Source organism: Artibeus jamaicensis, unplaced genomic scaffold (genome assembly GCF_021234435.1).
Source record: "Artibeus jamaicensis isolate MK-2021 breed Jamaican fruit bat unplaced genomic scaffold, CSHL_Jam_final contig_354, whole genome shotgun sequence".
Lineage (NCBI taxonomy): Eukaryota > Metazoa > Chordata > Mammalia > Chiroptera > Phyllostomidae > Artibeus > Artibeus jamaicensis.
The window spans coordinates 19,744,659-19,767,663 of record NW_026521803.1 but is presented as its reverse complement, the minus strand read 5'-3'; the positions used below and the strand labels follow the sequence as shown (position 1 = coordinate 19,767,663).

General features: G+C 45.3%; 1 protein-coding gene across 8 annotated transcripts in view; it reads right to left on the bottom strand.

The window, feature by feature from the left end:
• The window catches only part of FHOD3 (formin homology 2 domain containing 3), a 427,395-nt gene that overhangs the window by 339,205 nt on the left and 65,185 nt on the right, over positions 1-23,005 (bottom strand). For all 8 annotated transcript variants that reach the window (XM_053664320.1, XM_053664321.1, XM_053664323.1 and 5 more), the window contains exon 3: positions 22,887-22,951. In XM_053664320.1, coding sequence (XP_053520295.1) covers positions 22,887-22,951 — 65 coding nt within the window. The remainder of the gene's footprint in view (positions 1-22,886; positions 22,952-23,005) is intronic.

Genomic DNA, 23,005 nt, shown 5'->3' with positions numbered 1-23,005 from the left:
TTCATTTGCAGAACGGCATAAATTTAATAAGAAAAATATGTTAAGATTAAGATCATACTCAGAATGGCCTTTTAACTTCCTACATATTTGTTCACTTTTTGTAAGTTTGTGTTCAAACACATAGCAGGGGAAATCCATTTGTTTCTGAGTTGCCTATCCCGAGATCCACACTCCCATTCCTACCATTGAAAGAACCCCAGTTTTACTTAAGGTGGTCAAGCAGCTACAAGAACGCATCTCCGGACTCCTTAGCAGCCACCTGCGTCTACAGTACTAAATTCCGGCCAATTCAACAAGGGCAGAAACTTCCATAAAATCTCAGAAGAGCACAGGAGGAACTCTTCAAGCCCTTCCTCCTCTCTGCTGCCTAGAAAACAGAAGTGATGATGAGATCTCCAACAGTCATCCAGGACTGGGAGGAGATGTGCTGACCATGACACAGCAACGAGAGAGAAAACCACAACTCTGAGTCTTGGCAATGCCACACGAGCCCTGGAGTGCATTCCCCAGACTTGTACATGATAGGGAAGGAAACTGCTACCCTTGAACCACACACTGTTATTGTTGGGTTTGGTGGCGGGGGTTATTTTACAAAGGTGAGCTGAATACTAAGTAAACATTTAAAGTAAATCCTTTGAAGAATCACCAGTGGGGAGAGGAGTCTACGAAGATGGAGGCAGTGACAGAGGAGAAGTTTTTGAATCTTCTAAAACCCCAGATAAAGAGAGAAAACCAATGACTGATGAATATATGGGATCTCTCTGTATAATTCTTCACAACTGCATATGAATCTACAATTGTCTTAAAACACTGTTTTAATTTCTAAAATCTATCTTTACGTAGTGGCATAATCAACAAAATATAACTAAAAAATTAATAATTAAAAAAGCAACCAGATAGCAAAACAAAAACCCCATCAACAATGTTTATAATAAAATGTCAAATACCAGTGGGTGAGCAGAAAATTCCACCAGCATGTGAGTGGGTGAGGATGAAGCCCCAACCCCCACGAGGCATGTGCTGTCCCCTGTGCAACAGAAAACAGAGGGAAGCAGGAGGCGTCTGACAGGTGTGAGCGTGAGAATCCGGAATGGCGGGCAGGTACTCAGTGGAAAGCATGAGAGGCCCATCTGGGGAAGGCAGCTGAACCCGAGAGGGGGACTGAGCAATCCCATAGCAGACAAGTCAATGATTTCATGGTTGGGACGGAGCAGTCTGGAGTAGACCCTGTGAATTCTTAAACTGGCCCCCAGGGCACCCTTCCAAGATAGGAGAAACTGCTGGGAGTGGAATCAAAATTGAGCAAGACAGAAACAATAATACAAAGGAAAGAGATGGTCCAATTAAAAATGAGAGACAGGAACAGAGCCCAGAAATTTCAAAATGCAACCAGTCGTGTTTCTGAACACTACAGTAAAATAGAGGAGAAAGCTCTGTGAAGTTTGAAAAACAACTCTGAAGCAAAACTGTTTCTAACAGTTCAGGAAAACAAATCTCAGAGAAAAGTGAGCAACATAAAGTATAAAGATTGAGTTACATGCAGTTATTAGAGGGAAAAAGTGAATGAGGAGCTGAGTAATATCCTCACAGACAATGAAAGCCTGCCATAAAGACATAGCTAAAGGTCAGCTCTGCAGCCTACTGCATAAAAAATGGAATGAAAGATACAGGGAGCCCTGACTGGTGTGACTCGGTCAGTTGGGTGTCGTTCTGCGAAGCAAAAGGTCACCAGTTTGTTTCCTGGTCAGGGCACATGCCTGGGTTGCAGGTTGGGGCACATGCAAGAGGCAACCGACTGATGTTTCTCACATTGGTATTTCTCTCCCACTCTTCCTCCCTCCCTTCCCCTCTAAAAATAAATAAAATCTTTAAAATAGTTGTAAAAAGAGAAATAGAGAAATGATATAAGACAAGAAAGAACAATATAAACAACCCTTAGGAAAACACAAATGAAACAACACAACATGGGTATTTGAATGAAAATCATTTCAGAAATCAACATTAAACCAAAAGGAACACAAAAGTGAGCCAGCACAACAGACAATGTTTAAGAACATGTGACAGTTAAATGGGGACTTTTTAATTTAAAAATGGAAAAAGAAAAGGATTCAATAGAAAGTGAATTACTGCAGATAGGCAAAAAAAAAGATCTAATATGCAGAAAATAGGAGTCCCTGAGGAAAACATGGGAACAGAACCAATATGAAAAAGTATTACACAAGAAAACTTTCCTAAAGTTAAATATATATATATATATATATATATATATATATATACACACACACACACACATATGTATGGATATGTGTGTGAAAATATATATGAAATACATACATTTGCATTTTGTGTGTGTGTATGTATGTGTGTGTGTGTATATATATATATACATATATATATATATATATATATATATATGAAATACATATTGAGAGAGCACATTGTACCTGAGAATACTGGTCCAGAGTGACCTATGGTGAGACACAGTCTAATACTGAACTTTACAGAAAAAAAAAATCCTCTAAATGTCTAAGCAGAAACAAGTGACTTACAAGGGAAAGAAAGTAGATAATCAACAGACCTTTTAAAGCAACACTTTATATAGAAGAAAATGGAGAAACAAGGAAATGTGAGCCGGGGACGTACCATATAGCAAAATATTTAAGTATAAAGTATATCCAAAAAGTGTTAACAATGAGCAAAACCTTAAAGCCCTTCCTGAATAATCTACCAGAATAAGGATCCTTAAATATTTTATCTTCAACTCCTTACACTCTTCAAATTATTGAGGACCCCAGAAAACTTTGTGTTGGCAATATCTACATAATTCACCTGGCATTTGAAACATAAATTTTTAAATATTTTATTAGTTAATCAAAAATAAATCCATTATATGTTAACATAAACAACAAATTTTAGGAAAAATAACCATTTTCCCCAACAAAAATAATGAGTGTGAAGCACAGCATTGTTTTTAATCTCCGTAAATCTAACACCTTTCAATACATGACAGCTGGACCCGCCTCCCGACTCACACTCTCCGTCCACTGGGCCATCACAGCACAGCCCCTCAGGAGACCTCTGCTGCAGGCGCGTGGGAGCATGAGGGTGGGGAAGACAGGAAAATTACGTCTTAGAAGTATCATGAAAGCAGTTTTGACCCCGAGGACTCCCTAACTAGAGAAAGAGCTTCAGACACTCAAAATGATTGGAAAGATATCAACATCAGAACTAAGAGTGAATGAGGACTAAACGAAGACAGGATAGTCTGAAATGGCCATTCATTCTGACAATGTTGTTATAGAACTATAAAATGAGGACAGAGAATGCCCCCAAAAAATATGAACTCATTCTTGATTTGTACTGTTGTATAATTGTATAGTTATTCTGGCACTCCTGTGAGTGTCATGCAATGTAAATGGGTAAGTATGGGATGCTCTGACTCTACCCACTGCTGTATTTATGAGCATCGGCCAAAGCACCCCTGAACTCATAACCCAACTCTCCCCTCTCACATGCCTCCAGTACCATCTTTCTCAGCAAGGTATCTGTCCTTTTCCCAAACATAACCTGCCCAAAACTGAACTCATGATTTCTCCCCACAAATCAGCCGCCCCTCCCAGGTCCTCCCATTTCTTTTAAGGTTTGCAATTGTCCTCTCTCGGTGCTGGGTTAGAAACTGCCTTTAGGCACTCACTCAAAGTTTATGGATCCTCTTCCTCTACAACCCACTATCACTGTGTGGAGTCATGAGGGGAGGGGCAAGTAAATCACTGCATGCCGAGCAGTCAAGCACTCTGCGTGCATCTGTGTGCCACGCTGGCTCCCACACACTGAGACCCTCCCTGCAGAGACACCCAGGAAACTGGTGACAAGGACAGGCTGGAGCAACCAGGCAGGGAGGGGAGGGAGGCTGTTCACCCTTCGTCCTTTACCCCTTTTAATTTTCAAATTGTTGTATCAACTATGCAAGAGAATAAAATTATTAAACTATAATTTTATTCTCTTGCATAGTTGATACCATTTGAAAATCAAACCAATTTGTATTAAATGTGAAGACCCTACATACATAAAGAATAAGTTAATAATAGGGAAGCTCAATTTATAAATATGACCCAACTAAAAGAGAGAACCAGTTTCCAGTGGCTGGAAAAAAACCAAGTGCGTGAATCCCACTTCATCGAAATGCCAGGCCTGTCCTCAAGGTTCTGTTCCCCTGGGTTCTAATTCGCCTGGGGTGGCAGTAACTCCCAGCTGATAAAAGATGCCCTGCCACAGCCCACACGGAGAGATGGGCACATGTATTCACTCTTCCTCGACACTTCTCTGAGCCCTCCTTGGGTCTCTGCAAACTCAAACATGAGCTCGGTTCCCTGCAGAATTCAGCCTATATGAAGTTCAACAAAATACACCTGTACACAGGTATCATATGAGCCCCACAACACTCAGGGGCCCTGCAAGATCCCAGAACCCCAGGGCAGCCATGCTCCACTGGGCACCAGCTGAGCCTCAAAAAGGGTTTGGCAAAAATGGAAATGACATCAATTAGGCCAAGGAGGCAGCATTTTTAAATGTGCCTCCATTTTTTCAAAGCGGTTAAAGATAAATGCCCATTTTAACAAGGTTGGGGTGGTTTGTTTTTAACTTATAGCTAAAGGCATATTCTGCCCCTACGTGTGATAGTCTGAATCAGAGATAAGCACTGGCCCCTTCCTCCAGACTATCTCAAATGGAGGTCCCCACCAAAGAGACACTCCTAGGCTCTGCAGGAGCCGTCTCCCTTTTCAACTAAACCACCAGGAAGTTAAGTGCGAACTTCAAATGACCCACTGCAGTAACTAATTTGTCCTGGAACCCTGGTGATACCCATTTCTTCATTCTTTGTAATTTATCATGACCCTTATTTGTTTGTGTAACATACTGTCCTGCGCTGTTTCAATACTGCACACCGCTTCCAATCCTTTTGGAAAGCAGGAGAAGTCTAAGGGCAGTCAGTTATCACGGAATCAGGGCCAAGCACTGCCTTCCCCAACCACACATCTCAGTCAGAACTCAGGAGACCCTCCCCACCACTTGGACCCCCTCTAGCACTCTGGTGATGGGGGAAGCTCGCCAGCCACACCAGTCTCCTCTGCCCTGACTTCTTGGCTTTTTCCCATCCAATGCAACCTAGATACCATTTCCAGAATATCCTTCCTTAAACTCTAGTCCATCCTACTCTCCTCCTGCTCGAAATTTGATTTCAGTGATTCCTTTATTTTCTATTTAGTAACTTGAAAATCTCATTGTCTGTTTGTAAAGAGTCCCCACACAAAGACCCTAATAGTAACTATTCTGTGGGCAGCCCAATATTTAAGCTGATATTATCTTATTTGAACCTGACAATGAACCCATGAAGCAGAGAGCATCCTCTCCAGGTGACAGCTCAGAAAACCCAGATATTTCTCTGCCTGATATTACACACACACACACACACACACACACACACACAGTTTCCAGCCTTGATCTTCTGTCCAAGGAGCTTGGATTTGGTCTGCTGCCAAGGTCACTCCACTCCTGCTCAGTCCCATCAATGTGTCATTTCCCCAGTCACTCCTTCAGCCTCCTCCCTGTTACCTATATGAATCCTTCCAGGCTTTACTCAGACCACTCACCTCCGATCATCTTTCCTAAGGCCAGTTTATCTACAGACCCCACACCTGTGTACACAGGTGGACTAGCTCTCTGCCCTCATATACGATACCATCAGAACCTAGATTTTTTCCAAAGGTTGGAGCCATTGTATCAGCCCAGTAGGGAGTTAGGAAAAAATCCAACCTACAGTTAGTACAGTTGAAGGGGAAGCCTCCTGCCCTCACTAAAACACCCATTTTCTTCAACTTCTTACAGAGCTAGGGTCATTACCACTCACTTCCGCATTCTTTGGGTCTAACACAGTAGCAGGCACACAATGGAGCATCCAGATGACTGGTTTCCGGAGCGAATGAATCACCACTTGTCTATCTGTGGATGAGTCTGATCAGACTCCTCTCTCGACACGCAGCGCTACTGTGAGGATGCGCAGAGCTCCTTGGTCCCTCTGCAGCTCTCTCGGGAAATGCGCCAGAGCCCTGGTTTCCACCTAGGGCCAGCTCTGCACCCCAAGGGACATTTGGCAACTGGGGGGATTGCTACAGGCATCTGGTAGGTAGAGGCCAGGGATGCTAAACATACCTGCAACGCACAGGATAACCCATAATAAACTAGCATTCGGCCCAAATGTCAACACAGCCAAGGTAGAGAAATCCTGCCCTGGAGGGAACAAAACAAGAGAAGAGAAAGTGCCCGAAGACCTAGGCCTCCAGAGGAAGCAGTGGAAACATGGCAGCATCGGGTGCCAGCCCCAGAGCTATCATAAATGCTTTCGACCTTACGTGTAACTGTTGAACTCCAAAATAAAGCAGCCCCGCCTCCTGCCCTGCAGCCGTCCCAGAGCCACGTGGCAGGCATGGCAGACGCTGCGGAATGACCACATCACAGACTCGGTGCAGGCTGACGGGCTTCTGCCTACTAATTTTAATCTCTCTTTCTCAAAGGTCAGGCATATTTTCAGACCTCTCAGCACAAGCATATGATGGGCAGAGTTGATGTATGTTGCTTCCAGTTGGCAAAGCACTTGATTTGCCAGCACCCAGGGCTGAGTTACAGGCTTAACCTTGTCCCTGTCACTGTCCCAGAGACTTTAATCCATTATCCTAATTGGCAAATGATATGTAAGTACCAGGAGGCCGTGTGCCTGCAATTATATTGATATTGAAGGCTTAATCTCTGAAAGAAAACAGTAATTCATTAAAACCCGCACATCCCAGCTGCCGTTTGCAGCAAAAGGTAAAGAAGCCACTCCATGGTGAGGCACAAATCAGCTGCTGAGCAGGAAACACAGGCAAGGCCAGATGAAGGAGAGGCTGGAGATGCAACCTGCTTGGTACCAGCAAAGTTTTGCCCTTGTTCCACACGACCTTGCTGCATCCCTGGGAAGGGGCGGGGGTGGGGTGGGGGAGCAGACCAGCATTGAGGATCAGGGCCTGGGAGGGCAGGCAGCAGCCCTTCCTCTGCCCCTGGGCAGGGCGGGCTGCTTTTAGCAAACACTTCGGCCCTGGCCACTGCATCTTACCAGCATCTCAGGAAAAGTTGAGAGGCTTTCAGGAAGGAAGATGACTCCATGGTCTGATACTTCAGCTCAACTCTCACCATAACTCCAAAGTCTGCTGCCCTCATTGTTCATGTGGATATGTAACTCCCACCAGGCGGAGCAGCCTGTTACAGGTAGTCTAGCTCCAAAGCCCACCCTCCTACACAGTGACCGGTGCTACCACAGCAGGACAACCAGCACTCACCATGTGCATGCCAGGGGCTGTGACAAACACTTGATGTGCCCATCATCTCATCTGTGGGGGACACAGAAGGCCGTATGTTGCTTCCCCTGTTGTCTGACTGCAAATCTGAACAGAGCCCCAAAACCTGAGTAGGAGTCAGGAGTGGTTGTGCTCCAAAACAAAGCTGCGGGGCCACTTGGCCCGTCTGGGAAGCCCCCAGCAGTCCTCCAGCAGAGAGGAAGCTGGAGGGGCAAGAAGTGTTCTGTCATTTTACCCAGGCCCCTGACCCACCCTGTGAGGGGCACACAGTGACCAACCTCTCCTTTTGAAGAGTCACCTGCGCAAGGCTGCCCCAACCTCCCAGGGGGATCTCCACCTGGACTCCAAGGTGCTGCCCGGGCACTCGCAAGCACCCCTTCAGATACAGACCCCGGTGCTGATGCAGGAAAGGGGCCAACACTTGGCGAAATGGCCCGAGCCCTCCCCCTTTTTAAGTGGGTGCACTCTGCCCCCAGGTGCCAAGTTCCCTGTGGTCCTCACACCCTAGTCTGCAGCAAGGCTGTAAGCCTTGGCACACTGCGAAGCACCCCCTCCCAGAAGGGTTGGCAGCACCGGGTGAAACCAAGCCTTGTGCTTACAAGAAGGTGCTCCAGCAGCAAAAACAGAATCCTGACTCATGGCGACAATTCCAGCTCTTGGGCTCTCCATCCCTCAGTCCCGATTTCCCAATGCATGGGCAACAATCTGGTGAATATTTATGGACCATCTTTTGTGGGCGGGAGGAGAGAAAGCTAAGGCAGTGTCATTTCCTGTCCATGGAGGTGAATTCAGTCTTTCCAAGTCAGTTTCATGCATGAATTATGTTGTTATTCACATAGTTCGGTCATTATTTACCCCCAAATTTAGCAGTCAGCCCTTCCATAAATTCTATTGCACAATTATGCCAGATCCCAGAGTTTAATAGTTTAATAACTTCCTACTTCCCCTCCAAACGCTCTGAGTGGAGAATCACGTGGGGGCATAACCACCATCCCCAGCAAAAGTGCGTCCTCTTTCACATACTCAGGTAGGGACTTTTTATATATTTTAAATCATTTTTTCAATTAAAGTTGACATTCAATATTATATTAGTTTCAGCATATTATGTCAGCATAGTGGTCTGACATATAATTTATGAAGTGATCTACCTGACAAGTCCAGTTGGTACCCACTGGCACCATACAGAGTTGTTACAATATTACTGACCATATTCCATATAGAAACTTTTCTGAAGCAAACTTGCTGCAAATGCGCTCATCTGAAACCACGTCTTGTTCCCATCTTGATACACCAAGCAAGGTTGGAGTGTGATGTTATTTCAGACTCACTCCCTCTCTTTAACCTCAGATACTCCAGCCCTAAAAAGAACAAAGCCCAGGGCACTTCCAGTTTTAATTTAGCCTGGCACAGCCACGCCGCTCCAAACTAGAATTGCTGCAGAGGGAAGAAAGGCAGGAGCAGCTGCCCGTCATCTCCCTCCAGACACGTCACCCCTTTCTGCTGTGCACACAACTCATCCCTCTAAGCTTGTTGACCATGCATCCCCATGCCTCCAGGAGAGTTAGAACTGAAGCCCGCACATCCCACCTTCTGAGCACAGTGTGTGGACAGCCTCTGTGTGGAGCCGCAGGGTCTGCAGAAACACTGTGGTCTTCGCTCCTGAGCACAGAAGCACAGGGGAGAAGAGGCATGCCAGGCAGACTGAGGGAGGCTTACCCCCCGATGCAGCTCAGGAGAGAACCGGCCTCACATCTGTGGCCAGACAGGCTACCAAACAGTTCAGGGCATGACCACTGGCCCCACAAGGGACCCTCACGGAGAGTCCTGAGAATGGGACATTTCCAAGAAGTGAGAGAGCATGAGCCTCACATGCTCCCTGCCTTCTCCCAAAGCCCCCATCTTTCCTCAGAACGAAGGAGGAGCGGTGGAAAGCCACAGACTTCTTAGGGAGCTGAGAAGAAGTCCCTGCCCTATGGAAAGAGGAGGAGTGGGCCATAGGATTCCCCTGAGATGTACCCACGGAGGGAAATGGAAATTCACGCCACATCCTCGTCGAGTCTGCATAGACAGGGAGCACATTTTAAAAGTCGGTGCTGCCCTGGCTGGTGTGGCTCAGTTGGCTGGCATCATTCTGCAAAGCGTGGGGCTGCTTGTTCAATGACCCAGTCAGGGCACATGTCTGGGTTGCAGGTTGGGTCCCTGGTTGGGGTGCAAGTGAGAGGCAGTCCATCAGTATTTCTCTCCCTGTCTTTCTTTCTCCATTCCCCTGTCTCTAAAAATAAAAAATAAATAAAAATAAAAATCAATGCTCCAAGAGGGTCATGGAGGATGGAAAGTATAGCGCAGGGAATATAGTCAGTAATATTATAATAACTATGGATGGTGCCAGGTGGGTACTAGAATGATGGGGTGATCATCTCATAAGTTAGATAAATAACTAATCACTATGTTGTTCATCTGAAACTAATATATCATATTTTGCCACATATAATGCACACTTTTTTGCCCAAATTTTTGAGGAAAAAATAAGACTGTGTATTATACATGGGTAGTGCTAATTCTATATCTATATAAATGTTTTTAAATCTTTTATTTCTGCTTATGCATTAAAAGTGCAGCTCTAAAAATGATAACAATATCCATATGCAAAGTAGTACACTGGAATACAATAATTGGTTTTAATCTAAATATTAATTAATTAACTTAAAAAATCAAAATGAAAGATTTTTTTCCTGAAAGTTTGGGCTAAAACGTGGTGCATACTGACACATGGAAAAATACAGTAATATTGTATGTCAACTGTAATTGAAAAATGAAGTGAAAATCAGTGCTCCAGGAAAGGACAATAACCAGTAATTATGTACATAAGTTGATTTTGAAATAAGGAGGTGAACTCTTCAATTCTTGGGTCTGGAAGTGAGGCTCTCCTAAGGGATAAGGAAGGAAAAAAGAAACATTCCTTGTAGGAAGAGTCTGGTGGGGGGCTGCCTGCCCCCCTTGACATCTGGACTTCTCACGGGACTCACTTGCAATCCTAAGAACACATTCTGTCCATTTCTGTTTATATCCAAGAAACAACAGACCTAAGGAGTCACTTGGGGGCTCCGGGATTTGGTTTGTTCTGTCTGCTCAGCTTGGTCTTTACATCTGGTCCAATTTAAAAATCAGGGCAAAGTCAGACAGACATGGGACAGTGCAGAATCAGAAAGAGAGAAATGAAGAGGATACATAATTAGAATCTTATGAGCAAATACCTTTGGAGAAAAACACACACAAAGAAAAACAGAAAAACTCAACAAAAAGCCCAATGTAACCACTAGGCAAGATAATAAGAAGCTAGTAAAATTCCTTGGCAAGTAGAATGGGGAAACTGAGACAAGATAATTAAATAAGGCCAAACAATTTGACCAATTTACAGCCAGCTAGTGAATTGCAAGATCTCGTTTTCCCTAACCAAGGATACTTGAGAGCAAATGGTTTATGCCTCTCCTCCCTGACCAGAGAACACACAGCTTAAATCACCCTGGTGAGGAAAATAGGTAGGAGACCCAATCAATGCCGTTTGTGCCAGCCAAACCCAAGGAGAGATGAAGTCAGAGGAACAAATAGCAAAAATTAAAGCCAGACAGACCCTAGATAAAAGTAAAACAGTGACGCTGACCAGAGAATAATCCCAAACTCCCCCATAAGCTCATTTTGATTTATCAGCATAGTAAAAACACGACTGGAAAGCTGATGAATATTCTGCTGAAACCTTCCCTAAGATTCTCTTCTGCAGAAGAGAAATAAAAACTCTCAAGACAAAAGATGCCAGGGCAGGCTCTCTCAGGAGCACACCCATGCCTTTTTTCGGGCATGGACTTTTTAGTCTCCTCCTCCCAAACTCTAAGGGTCCCCCTGAGACTTGCAACCAGGGGAGCAGCAGGCGGCAGCAGCTCATCCTGGGCTTACCTCCCAACCTGTCCCCAAGGCTCCCTTTTCTCTGACTTTCAGATGAGTTACAAGCAGCCCCGCCTTGGCTCACTTCTTTCCTTTAATGTTTCTAGGGAGCCAAAGCAGCCCCTTCTAGGCTGTTTCCTATTGCTTCTTCTACCCCAGGTTCCTCCTTTGTTTCACTGTCTCCAGCTTTAATAAATGTACTCTCAAAATCAGCTGGATTCACACTGTGAAATCTTTCCTGAATGAAGTCAAGAACCTATACACTACAGACTGGCCCGAGGCAGACCTGCTCCAGGCCCAGTTCCTGTCTAGTGACGACCACACTGTTAAAGAGGTAAAAACACTACAAACGTATACAAAGAATTCTCTGATGTTTAAACAAACTCTCCCCAAGTTCAGGCGTGGAAATTGAGACTCAGGACAGTTCTGATTGGCTCCTAGAAACCTCAAACTCCTCCCTCCTTTCAGACCCCGTTATCCCTCCACTCTCCCTTAACAGTCACAGAGTGTTACTGGGATACAGGACATAAAATTCTCACACACAACTGCAGAAGCAAAAGGGGAATGGTCACAGTGTGGGGCTAACAGTACTGGAGGCGTGCGAGGTGCGTGGCAGCAGCCCTTCTGATGGGGAGGGGGCGGGGTTATGGGAGATGGACGTGGGATGAGGTTCAGGTGCCCAGTGAACACAGCACACGTCTCAATGACAGATCCAGAACTCAGGGGTGAGTTGGAAACTTCAGGCGCGCAGCTTCTAAATAGACTCGCGAGAGTGGCTAGAACTGCTTCATATTTGTATTGTATTTACTTATATGCCTGTTTATTCCCTTTATAGCACTAGACACAGTGGTTGTACCCAGTAGACATTTCATAAAGGTTGATGAGCTGTTCCTAAGTCTGGTGTCAATCTGGACGTTTCCCACACTATAGTAACATAAAGTGATACTGATGTGTTCAAGCCCATAGGACATGTTGAATCTCGACAGCAGCAGCAGCAAAGCGCACATTTGTGGAAATCCTGCAGGACCGCCAGACCCCAGGTTCTCCACCTAAGACCTCCTTACGACTCACCAGTCCTTTCCACAGCTCCTAAGGGCAGCGTGAGGTCCCCACTGAGGGAAAGGTCAGTGCCGTGTTGCAGGGCTACCTGCTTGACTACACAGCTTCCAGATGTCATAGCTTCCCACTGCTCTTCCCTTGCCCACCATCTGCCCTCAACTAGGACACTCCTGAAGAGAGCCCAACAGTCTTAGTGACAGTATGGGCCTCCATACCTTACCGGGACCTCTACCAGGACCTCTCTAGGGCCCCACTTTTTAAATGTTTAACTTTTGTTTTGCCTTCTAAGCCACTTATACAGGAAAATGAAGACATGCCAGATGGTGGTTAGTTTAAAAATTAGTATGTTTTGAATATTTCATTTTGGAGGTGACATCACAAGTCCTTCTCACAAGGCCCAAGTCAGAGGTCTCCTGCTGCACCCAGGAGTGGGGTGCTTGACTCAGAACCCCACCTTCCCCAAGCGCCCCTGAGCAGGATGCCACAGCCTGGTGCCCCCTAAGGGTCCTGGCCAAGGCTGGGCCTTGAGTCATACCCTGGAAATGACTGCACCCCAAACCTTCAGGACAGTCAAGGGGAAGCAGGGCTGCAACTAGAGGCCCAAGTCCATGCCGGCTTCTGAGGATCACTGTCCCGATGCCCGCAGTGGGGACAGACCAGCAGCCCCGCCCTCCAGGAGCCTGGCCTGAGCTGGCAGGCCCTCTCAACAAACACATCTCTCCTGTGATGTCCCCACTAAACTCCACCACAGAAAATCCACAGCACAGACCTCATCAGTGACTCACAGTGGCCTGGGCGATTCCCAGCCAGCACAGCTTTGTGGAGCTGTCCTTTTCCAAGTCCCTAATGGGCTGGTAATTGTTTTTATGGCTTTCTAATGAAGTGCAAAGTGCTCCATGGCACTGTGCATTGCTTCCAGAAGCCTCTGAGACTGTGGAGCCAATGCCTGGTGGAGGGGACAAGTGCCTGATCAGCCCATCCTTGGCCACCCATGTCAACCTCATCAACCCCTAGACCCAGACCCCATGCCCAGGGTGCCCTGAGCTGCCAGCTCACTGCAGGGAAATGAGGTGGAGGAGAAACCACCGTACATAATGAGAGAGCCTTTTTAGGTGCCCTGGGCCAAACAAATTTTTAAAAGAATCCTCCAGATACTGAATCAGATGCTGAAATTACTGTTACTTGTGTAGTGAGAGTTCACTGTCGCTAATGAGGCTGTTGTTGGCTGAACATACATGTAGACTCTATCTTTAGGTGTGATTTGAACAGGTTACCCATTTGAGCATTTTGTAAATATCAACTCATACAGACTACTTTGACTACTTTTATAGTGTTTTAGAGCATAATTTTTCAACTTTAAAATTATTGTTCAATATAACTAGTAGTTAGTTTTATGTTATGGTCTTTACATGCTTCTCCATGCATATGACCATCTTGTTTAAGGTCTGAGCACATGTACTCAGGAGCTCAATTATTCCCCATGTCAGCAGACCCTTCTCTGAGAACAGTGATGGGGACAACAGCATCCCACCCCATGCCCCACAAGCACTGCCCCTCAAGGCAGTCTTTAATCAGGTTGTTAGGCCAAGCCACCACTGTCTTAACCTCTAACCTCAGGACCAAGATTTATTCTCTCAGATCCACAGAGGCCCCGGACCACCCAGGGTGGGGGCAGCAAGTGGTCCCCAAGTGCCCACTCATCGCTCTGCCCAGCACACACACAAGCCACCCAGACCGTGAACACTCAGAGACCAGGCAATTCCAGAGTCACACAATACCCTGAAGAACCAAAGAACCTAGAGCCCTTTCTCCTGGAAACACCCTTGAAAATGACATCCCACCCACTTCCTCAGCTTTGTTATTTCCTGTTTACTGCCTTTTATTCTTCTTCCTGAGATAATACCAAAGAAATTAATTTATGAAGTCAATGAATTAAACATTCATCTGTACCATGACCTTTCTGGCATCTTTCTTTAATCAACAAATAATTTGGGGTCTCCTTTTGTGAGTGGGGCACAAAACAGTCTACCTGCAAAAGCTCGAGACTAGCTGCTACCTGACACAGAATCCCTACTTCATAGATCTTCCTAAAACAGACCAGAGGGACTTAACCCCTCCAGCACAGAACCCATCTGTTCCTTTTGGGCAGCTTGTAAAGCTAAAAGCAACAGCGTACAGTCTCATCAGTTAAGAGTCTTCATTTCCAGGGACTTGCCAGCACTAAGTCCGAAATGCAAGGCTGTATGTCCACAGGCTCAGGATGGAAGCCTGGGAGAAACATGGATGTACCAGCCCCAGGTATCACAGCCCAGCTGGGAAGAAGGCTTTTAACTGCCTTCCTAAATGTATGCAGCTCTTGAAGGGTGAAATCCAGTTTTTTGGGCTGACTTACTTTCCCCTCCCCAAAGGCAATCTGTGAACTACACCCAGCTTGGCTGGAAAACCATCCTTTGAAGCCTGGTGAAACTGTTTCAAAAAACATTTTAGCTGTTTTGGCAGCATCTCTCAGACTCTTCAAACCAAAAGGGATGCATCGGTTTCTAGTCACTTATCTAGAAGAGGGCTTAAGACTACATAAAGTGGCCTGAAAGGAGAAGTAGCAGATCAACGAGACGAGCACTACTCAAGAACCCAGAGCTTCAAGGCTTAATCCTGCCACCTCCCAGGACTTCAAGCCTTAGTCCTCCCACCTCCCATGTGGCTGGTAGGAAAATGCCCACCCCCTGGGGCCTCACCGTTCTTAGCATCTCCAGTTGCTCAGGAAGGGCAGTGAGGGTCCATGAAACTGTGGATGGGAACAGACAACACTGCAAAGGCAAGTCACGTGGTGAATATGGTCCACGTTACTTTAAACGGTCAAGATAAACAATCAGGATTTCTTTCCTTCTTTCTTTTTTTAGTTTTTTTAGTTTGAAAGTTCGTCTCAAACTAATTCTTTATAGCATCTTACAACTTTTAAAATACTTGTAGATACATTATCTGATTTTAAGAGTATTAAGTTGATCGTTGAATCTAAAGCAGAATCTTTTTTAGAGGTTAAGAAATGACTGAAGGCCAAGGGACCTCTGGAACATCTTCAAACATAACAACATTCAAATCATAGGAGTGCCAGAAGGAGAAGAGAAAGGCAAGAAGTTGAAAACTTATTTGAAAAAATAGTGAAAGAAAACTTCCCTAATTTGGTGAAAGAAATAGACATACAAGTCCAGAGAAGCACAGAGAATTCCAAACAAGATGGACACTAAGAGGACCACACTAAGACACATCTTAATTAAAATGTCAAAGGTTAAAGACAGAGAATCTTAAAAGCAGTGAGAAAAAAGCAAATAGTTACCTACAAATGAGTTTCCATAAGACTGACAGCTGATTTCTCAAAAGAAACATTGCAAGCTAGAAGGAACTGGCAAGAAGTATTCAAAGTGATGAAAAGTAAGGACCTATAACCTAGATTACTCCATCCAACAAAGCAATCATTTAGAATGGAAGGCCAGATAAAGTGCTTCCCAGACAAAGCAAAGCTAAAGGAGTTCATCATCACCAAACCATTATTATATGACATGTTAAATTGAATTACATAAGAAAAAGATCAAAACTATAAACATTAAAATGGCAATAAATTCACAACTATCAGCAATCGAATCTAAAAAACAAACTAAGCAAACAAGCCGAACAGAAACAGAATCATGGATATGGAGATCATTTGGAAGGTTATGAGCTAGGAGGGGAAAGGAGGAGAGTGGGAAAAAGAGTGCAGGGATTAAGAAGTGCAGATTGGTAGGTACGGAATAGGGATATTAAAAACAGTACAGGAATGGAGAAGCCAAAGAACTTATATGCACGACCCATGGACATGAACAAAGGGGGGAGGATTGCTGTAGGGAATGGGGGTACCAGAAGGAGGGGGCGAAAGGGGGAAAAATTGGGACCACTGTAATAGCATAATCAATAAATACATTTTTAAAGAAGAAATGACCACAGCATACACTGCATGCCTCACACTGCACCTTGTTTCACAAACCTGAAATGGACCCTCCCCCACCCACACGGCCACAGTCCAGTTACTGGGATGCAGGCAGGCATCACCTCTGGGTACAATTAACAACAGAATTGTTCTTTTTCCCAGTGATGATAACATTTCACTATCCTAGCCTATTTAATTTTCTCCTTTGCTATTCTACTGCTCTTACTTTAGTACAAAAACTTGAGACTACAGAACTTGTAACAAGTTCCCTAACACCTTTTTTTTTCTTGAATTAAATCTTGAACTGGTTGCAAATTTTGCTGAACTACTGAGGCTTTCCAAAGTGTTTTTTTTTCCCAAGTCAAAATACTTCCCATTAGGTGTTTCTAACACAACAGAAATCAGCAAAACACCCCAAGAATCACCCTCCCCAGAAATCTGCTCTGAGTCCCTCAGTGAGGCCTGAAACACATATGGCTGCACACCTAGTCCTTAAAGAGCCTCCATTTGGCAAGACGCCTGGGAGCCATCCACCCCCTTTCCAGCAGGCAGGCCCTCTATACATCCAAATGTCTATTTACACGACAGAGTGTTTTGTTTCCCAACGTAAACTTTGTTCAGGCAAAAGTGAAGCTGTCTCCTCACAGGAACAGCCGTGGGCACAGAGTGCCAGGCACTAGGGTTTGCATCACACACCTACTAGCAGGTCAGACCTGGGGTGGGGTGTGGTGGGGAGAAGTGCAGGGAAACTTTTGTAGAGACACAGGTGGAAGCAGGTGGGCAGGGCAGGGGGAAGTGGTGGCGGGAAAACGGGGACAGCTGTGCTTGAACAAAATTTAAAAATGCAAAAAAATTTAAAATTTTTAGAAAACAAAAATAAATAAATAATTCCGAAATAAAAAAAGAAATCATTCAAAAGCACAGTGGTTTCCTTACCCAAGGCCACTTTCTGGACACGTAAGTAAAGGTTCTGCTGGACGGCAACTGTGGGGCCTAATCACCAGCTCAAGGTTTCAACCAGTCTCATATTAGCTACTACAGGCGTCCTCACCAGTACAACTATGCTCTCCACGGTCTTGTTTATTTTTTGGCCAGAATTTCACATTCATTGGTAAGGATTTCACATTCGTTGGTAAGGATATAAGCAATGATCAGGCCAGGGCAAAGCAAACACACATGCTCACATTCTATCATCCAACATCTAGAGATCCTTAGACATGAAGGGTAAAATCCTAGAGACAATGAATAAGCAGTTTAAGTAAGAGAGTACAGCTGTGAAATAACGCTGCTACAAGAGACCCTGAGGTACCTGCTGTGCTCTCCTGTGGTTCAATTCACATCTGTTCACATTCTTATTTCCTTTCTCCATACCTCTGATTCCCACAGCTCATCTCTATCTGGAAGGTTCTCATGCTAACTTTCTCATAGGTGTGTGTCTTTATTTTTTTATCCACCCACCCCTTTTATGTTTATTTGCATATCTATAGACGGTAGGGCCATTCTTTAAATTCTCTAGTTTCTCTTTCCATTTGTGGTGAGAAATCATTCCTGAGCTATATACTCTAAGATCATAGCATTTGCACACAGATACGGGACAGAACTGAATGTCCTCCAGCATTTCAACACTAGACTCTCACGCAGTTGAACACACCTGGCGGTTGTTTTACAACCTTCCCATACCCTCGCTGCATTCCTTTCTTGGTGGGTGGGGGTGGCGAGGGAGGTGGCACATCTGTCAATCACTGTTTGATGGGAAGGCACCTTAGACATTGCCACCTACAGGGTGGCTGACCTGCCCCAACCCAGACCCAACGTGGACATTCTGTGGGTTCTGCCTCCTGGGAGCTGAGGCAGGTTAATAGGAAACAGGTGATGGGAGGCATTTATCTGATTAACCCACAGAGCTTGTTTTTACCCCGAGAACAGAACCCTGGGCAAAAATGGGTCACAGACTTGATGGGGTATAAAACGGAGGAGATTTTTTTTTTTAATGCAGGCACAAGTCTCCTACTGCAAAGGGAGACTCAGGATTTCTAACCCCAGCTGCTGCATGCCAAGGCGGCAGCCAGCCACTCTGGCGACTCTGCAGGAGACCATGGGGGTGGGAGATGGGCTTCGGGACTTCTGGAGAACCAGATCTCGGCACCAAAGACAGAGAATAGGAAATGTGACTAAATGCACATAACACCACTGGGGAAGGGTATGATACGGCCAGGACACTGTTAGCTTGGTCAGTGTGACGTCTGACAGGAAGAGAAGGAACACCATCCCCCAACCAAGGCTGCAATGGCAGAGACAGGACAGGAGCAAACGCAGCCTCAGTGGGGATGCAGGAAAGAGTCAGGTCAAGTCCAGGGGTCAGAGAGAGCAGGGCAGGGGGACCAAGAGGAGACAGAATGGCTTTATGGGGGTCTCCTGATCAGAGAACAGCCTATTCTACTGTTCTGCAGTCACGCAGTGGACAGTGCGGGAGCACCTGCCATACAAACGTGACAGAGGATGAGCAGCAGCTGTGTGGGCCCCACAGTGCCCAGAGGAGCTGGACGCCCAAGCTAACAGAGGTCTCTGCACGGGTCCCCTTTAGCACCGCAGTGCTAAAGGTTTAGCCATCTCATCATCTCATAGTTTTGGGGGACATACCTCTGAAGACCCTTTATGCCAGGTTATCTTCACAGCTACTAGCATAAATTACACTTTGGAGTCTTCAGCCCATTTTTTATCCTTTTGTTTAAGCGAATTGACAGTGTCACTGGGCCCAGAAAAATCGTCAGCTTGTTTCCTGGGAAAACACGGTCGGCTTCAGCAACTGAAGCACAAGGGTTTGAAGCCAAACAAAATGCCTTCAAAGTCAGCCAGTGGAAACCATTCAGACATTCACTTTAGAATCCTGATGATTTCAAACCTTTTTAAAAAAATTTTCGGTTCCATTCCTCACCCACAGTTCTTCTGCTCCATTTCTCTTCATGGTGCGAGTTAGTCATCCCAGCCAGTTGGCCCTCCGAGCATTCTTCTGGTGTCTGGAAATAGGATCACTTGCAGGGACCAAAAAATTTATTTTCTCCAGCTAACCTCATAAAATACTGGCTTCTCACGCCTACCATAGCCTTTTTTTTCAGATCTGTAACTTCACATTCATGGTGTGACCATCCTTTTTTGGAGGGACTGAAGCTTGTTAGGGAGGCAAGTCACGGTTTATTGGCTATGCAGTATTACATCAAGGGGTCATACTAAAAATGTGCAGAGAAATAAAAAGCACAGTGGAGAGGATAGAGGTGCAAAAAGCTAGGGAGGGGAGCATCCCTCCATACCAAAATCTCATTCCAACCTCCTGCCAAATGCTTCAGCTCTACTGTGATATCAGGAAAACCTATCTAGGCTGCTAACTCTGATCATCAAAGCAGCGCCCCTGCGGCCTTCATTTGCATGAGGTTTGCTCAGTTGCTAACCACGAAGACTCCACTCCGCTCTTGTCCCAACTGGCACAGAGCTCCAAAGTGAACACGGAGGGTGCCAAAGGCGTGTCGCCTCTGGTTCACCAACGCGCAGTCCTTGCACTTGATAAAACAGGTACGAAGGAGGAGAGAATGCAGGGTGAGGAAAACATTATTTTGGAGAAATTTATTTGATAGCATTCTACCCCCGTGAGCCAAAGCTGATCTTAGATCCTTTCTTCCAACTGTGAGGTGGGAAGGAAGCTCGCCGGGGAAGCTGCCTATGGCGGCAGGTCTCGGACAGTGTCCTTTGCCCAATGCCTGTCACAACTCAGCTATTTATTTCACTGGGAGGAGGGAAAATAACCTGGAAAAGAAACAAGGACTCAAGCAACCGATGTGAAAGGTTTTTGTCTGCCCCATTGTTTTCCTTTGTCATTTTGACTGAAGATCATGCCAGGTTTGGGTTTTTGTTTTTTTTTTAATCCCAAAGAAATCTCACCTGTACTGCCATTCAGAAACAGAATATGTCACAATGGAAGCTGGTACTTCATACACATGATGCATACATTCCATTTTCTGTACGTAACCAAAGAATAATAATATGTAGTGCTATTATAATAAATCTATCCCACATATTTCAAATAATAGGAAAAGGGACTTTTTAATATGAAGGTAAACTTTGCCCTTTTGGGGTGCTGATGTATATTTATACAGTCAAAAACCCACATCTGACATCCTCAGACCTAATTAGTGGTGAAAGCTGATTAAAGCAGAAAATCCTTTACAAAATAATACATATACACCTTAAAACTTTATTTTAACCTGCAGCTATTGAGACTGACCATCCTGATTTGCCTGCGAGGAGGCACCACTGGTCACCCGGTTTTGAGCACAGGACACACACCTGCACTCCCTGTCCTGGCCCAAGACCTTCCCTTGAATAAGGGACGGGCCGCTGCTAGGAGTTCTGTGCAGACCTGCTTTCGTGAACCACTCCAATAACACGGCCTGTGATTTCCAACCTCAGGTTCTTTGAAGTCAGGCAAGAGCAAAGACACTTGTGAAGGCCAGAAGCTACAATTTTACAACATTCTCTCACCTCTCAGTGTTGTCACAACCCACTGATGCTGACAGAAAGGCTTTGTACTCATTTTAAATCTTTTCCAAAATAGTCAATGAATTTTCAAAGCAAGGACTTTTTAGACTCATATTTAAACAGTTTATAAAATGTTCGTGTTACCATTTCATTAAATGACAAATTTCCAGTAACAAGTGCAATTGGTTTAGGAGGTTTGGGAACAAATGCAGTGACCCCCAGGAGCACCCGGTTCACCCCCTCGATCAGGACGTCCTGTGTGTCCTGGGAAAGAGAGGGCTGGGCTGGCTAGAGGTGCTCCGCAGGCCACGGGGATACGATACGAGCTTTACGTGGATTACATAGGGCTGGATAATACATATAAATTCATGCAGTGAGTCCCTAACATGGTAGCTAATTAGAAAACTTTCTATACTAAAAGAGTTAAGCACATACTACAAAAGAGTAAATTTTCTTGAAAGGCCCTAGCTCGTTAAGATTTTGAACCAGCCCATGTTACTGTAAATCTGCTTTCCAGTGCCTTACTATTCCTGGGACACGCCAATTTATACTCATGCCCCAAATCCTACTGGTTATCAACTGTATTTCTGCCAATATGGACCTTGAACAACTGCACATTATGGGCCTGAATTTACTCTAGATCCAGCATGGAGTGCGGGGAGTTTATCCAAAAGAATCTCAGGCCTTGTCTTCAGGCACACATGATTTACGCATATGAAATAACTGGAAAAAAATGTAAGGAAGAAAATTAAAAAGTAACCAATTAAATCTAACCAAGTGCACATACACGGTTTATGGTCACTCAGTGCACAGGCAGCCGAGAAGCAAACACGGTTAATGTCAGCTGACAGCCCTACAGGTAAATCTCATTTTGCTTCCACCAAGTTCACAAACCCGCCTGACACCTTGACCTTCTAGCTCCAGAGGTGTATGAGTCTGCCACACAGTTACTCCCAGCCAGAGTTAGACAACGGCGGTCCCTCAGGCACTTGCTGCCTCGCCATACCTAACCCAGATGAAGTAAAATGACACGGATTTCCCTGCACGTCCGGCTGCTCTCTCACCGCCTCCCCCGGGTCTCCAGCAGGGAAGCAGGAAGGAGAAAGGACCGGAAACAATTCCTTCCACTGCACCCACTGTCACAGAGCTCCAGATGCCGCGTCGGGCCTCCACAGGATGATTTATGCTCTCCTAATGCGAGGCCTGAATTAAGACCACCACGTATAGCAAGTGAAAGCAAAATTACCCTGATAGGAAAAACTTCTTTGCATAAAGTGAAATTTGGTTACTTTTTTCTTTTTATATTACATACTTGCCTCAATTTGGCCCAATGCCAGGATGAAACCAAGCCAGTTTTAGAAACGCTTTACATAGAGATTGCCTACTTTGCATAAATAATTCTTTCATTGCCAGTCAATCCATGTATATTGGTTGGGAAACCAGTGGGCCCAGAAAAAAAAAGTCAAGGGCTTCAGGAATGGCCCCCACAGGGTTCCTGAATCACTGCAGGAAAGCCATTCTGAGCCACAAATGTATCTGTTCAACACCATATTGCTCAGTATCCATGTGCCCCAGCCTGTACTGACCTAAAATTTCCCTTTCAGTCACCTGGCCAGAAACCAGAGCCTCAGACCTCACTTCCCCGCAGGTAACTTTGCAGACCCACCAGGAAGCGCAGGGGGTCACTTCACCTGGCCGCAGATTCACAGTGGCACAGCCTGGGGAGAGCCTCATGTCTCCCAGCATTACCGAAACGAACCTCATCACTGATGTCCTACCTCCAGCTCTATTCCCTAACCAGACAACAAAGGAAGTCAGGTGAAACAGGGCTTCAGAAACTATTGCTGGAAATCACTTCACTAAAAACTCTAACAATGCACTGATAGAGGCTAACCCAAGTAGGTAGCGTAACAGTGACAAACGTGTTCCCATGAGTGGCATTTGTCATCACGTGTTTCATCACTGAGGGCAGATGGCAAGCATCCCCTTCTACAGATGTTACTCACCGATACAGGCATGGACCCTCACGGACAGTTGTGTCCTTAGGATGATGCTGTGCTTCTTGCCCCGCCTAATGGAGAGAACATGGGAGAAAAAACATACATGGACATCAGAGGGGTTGACA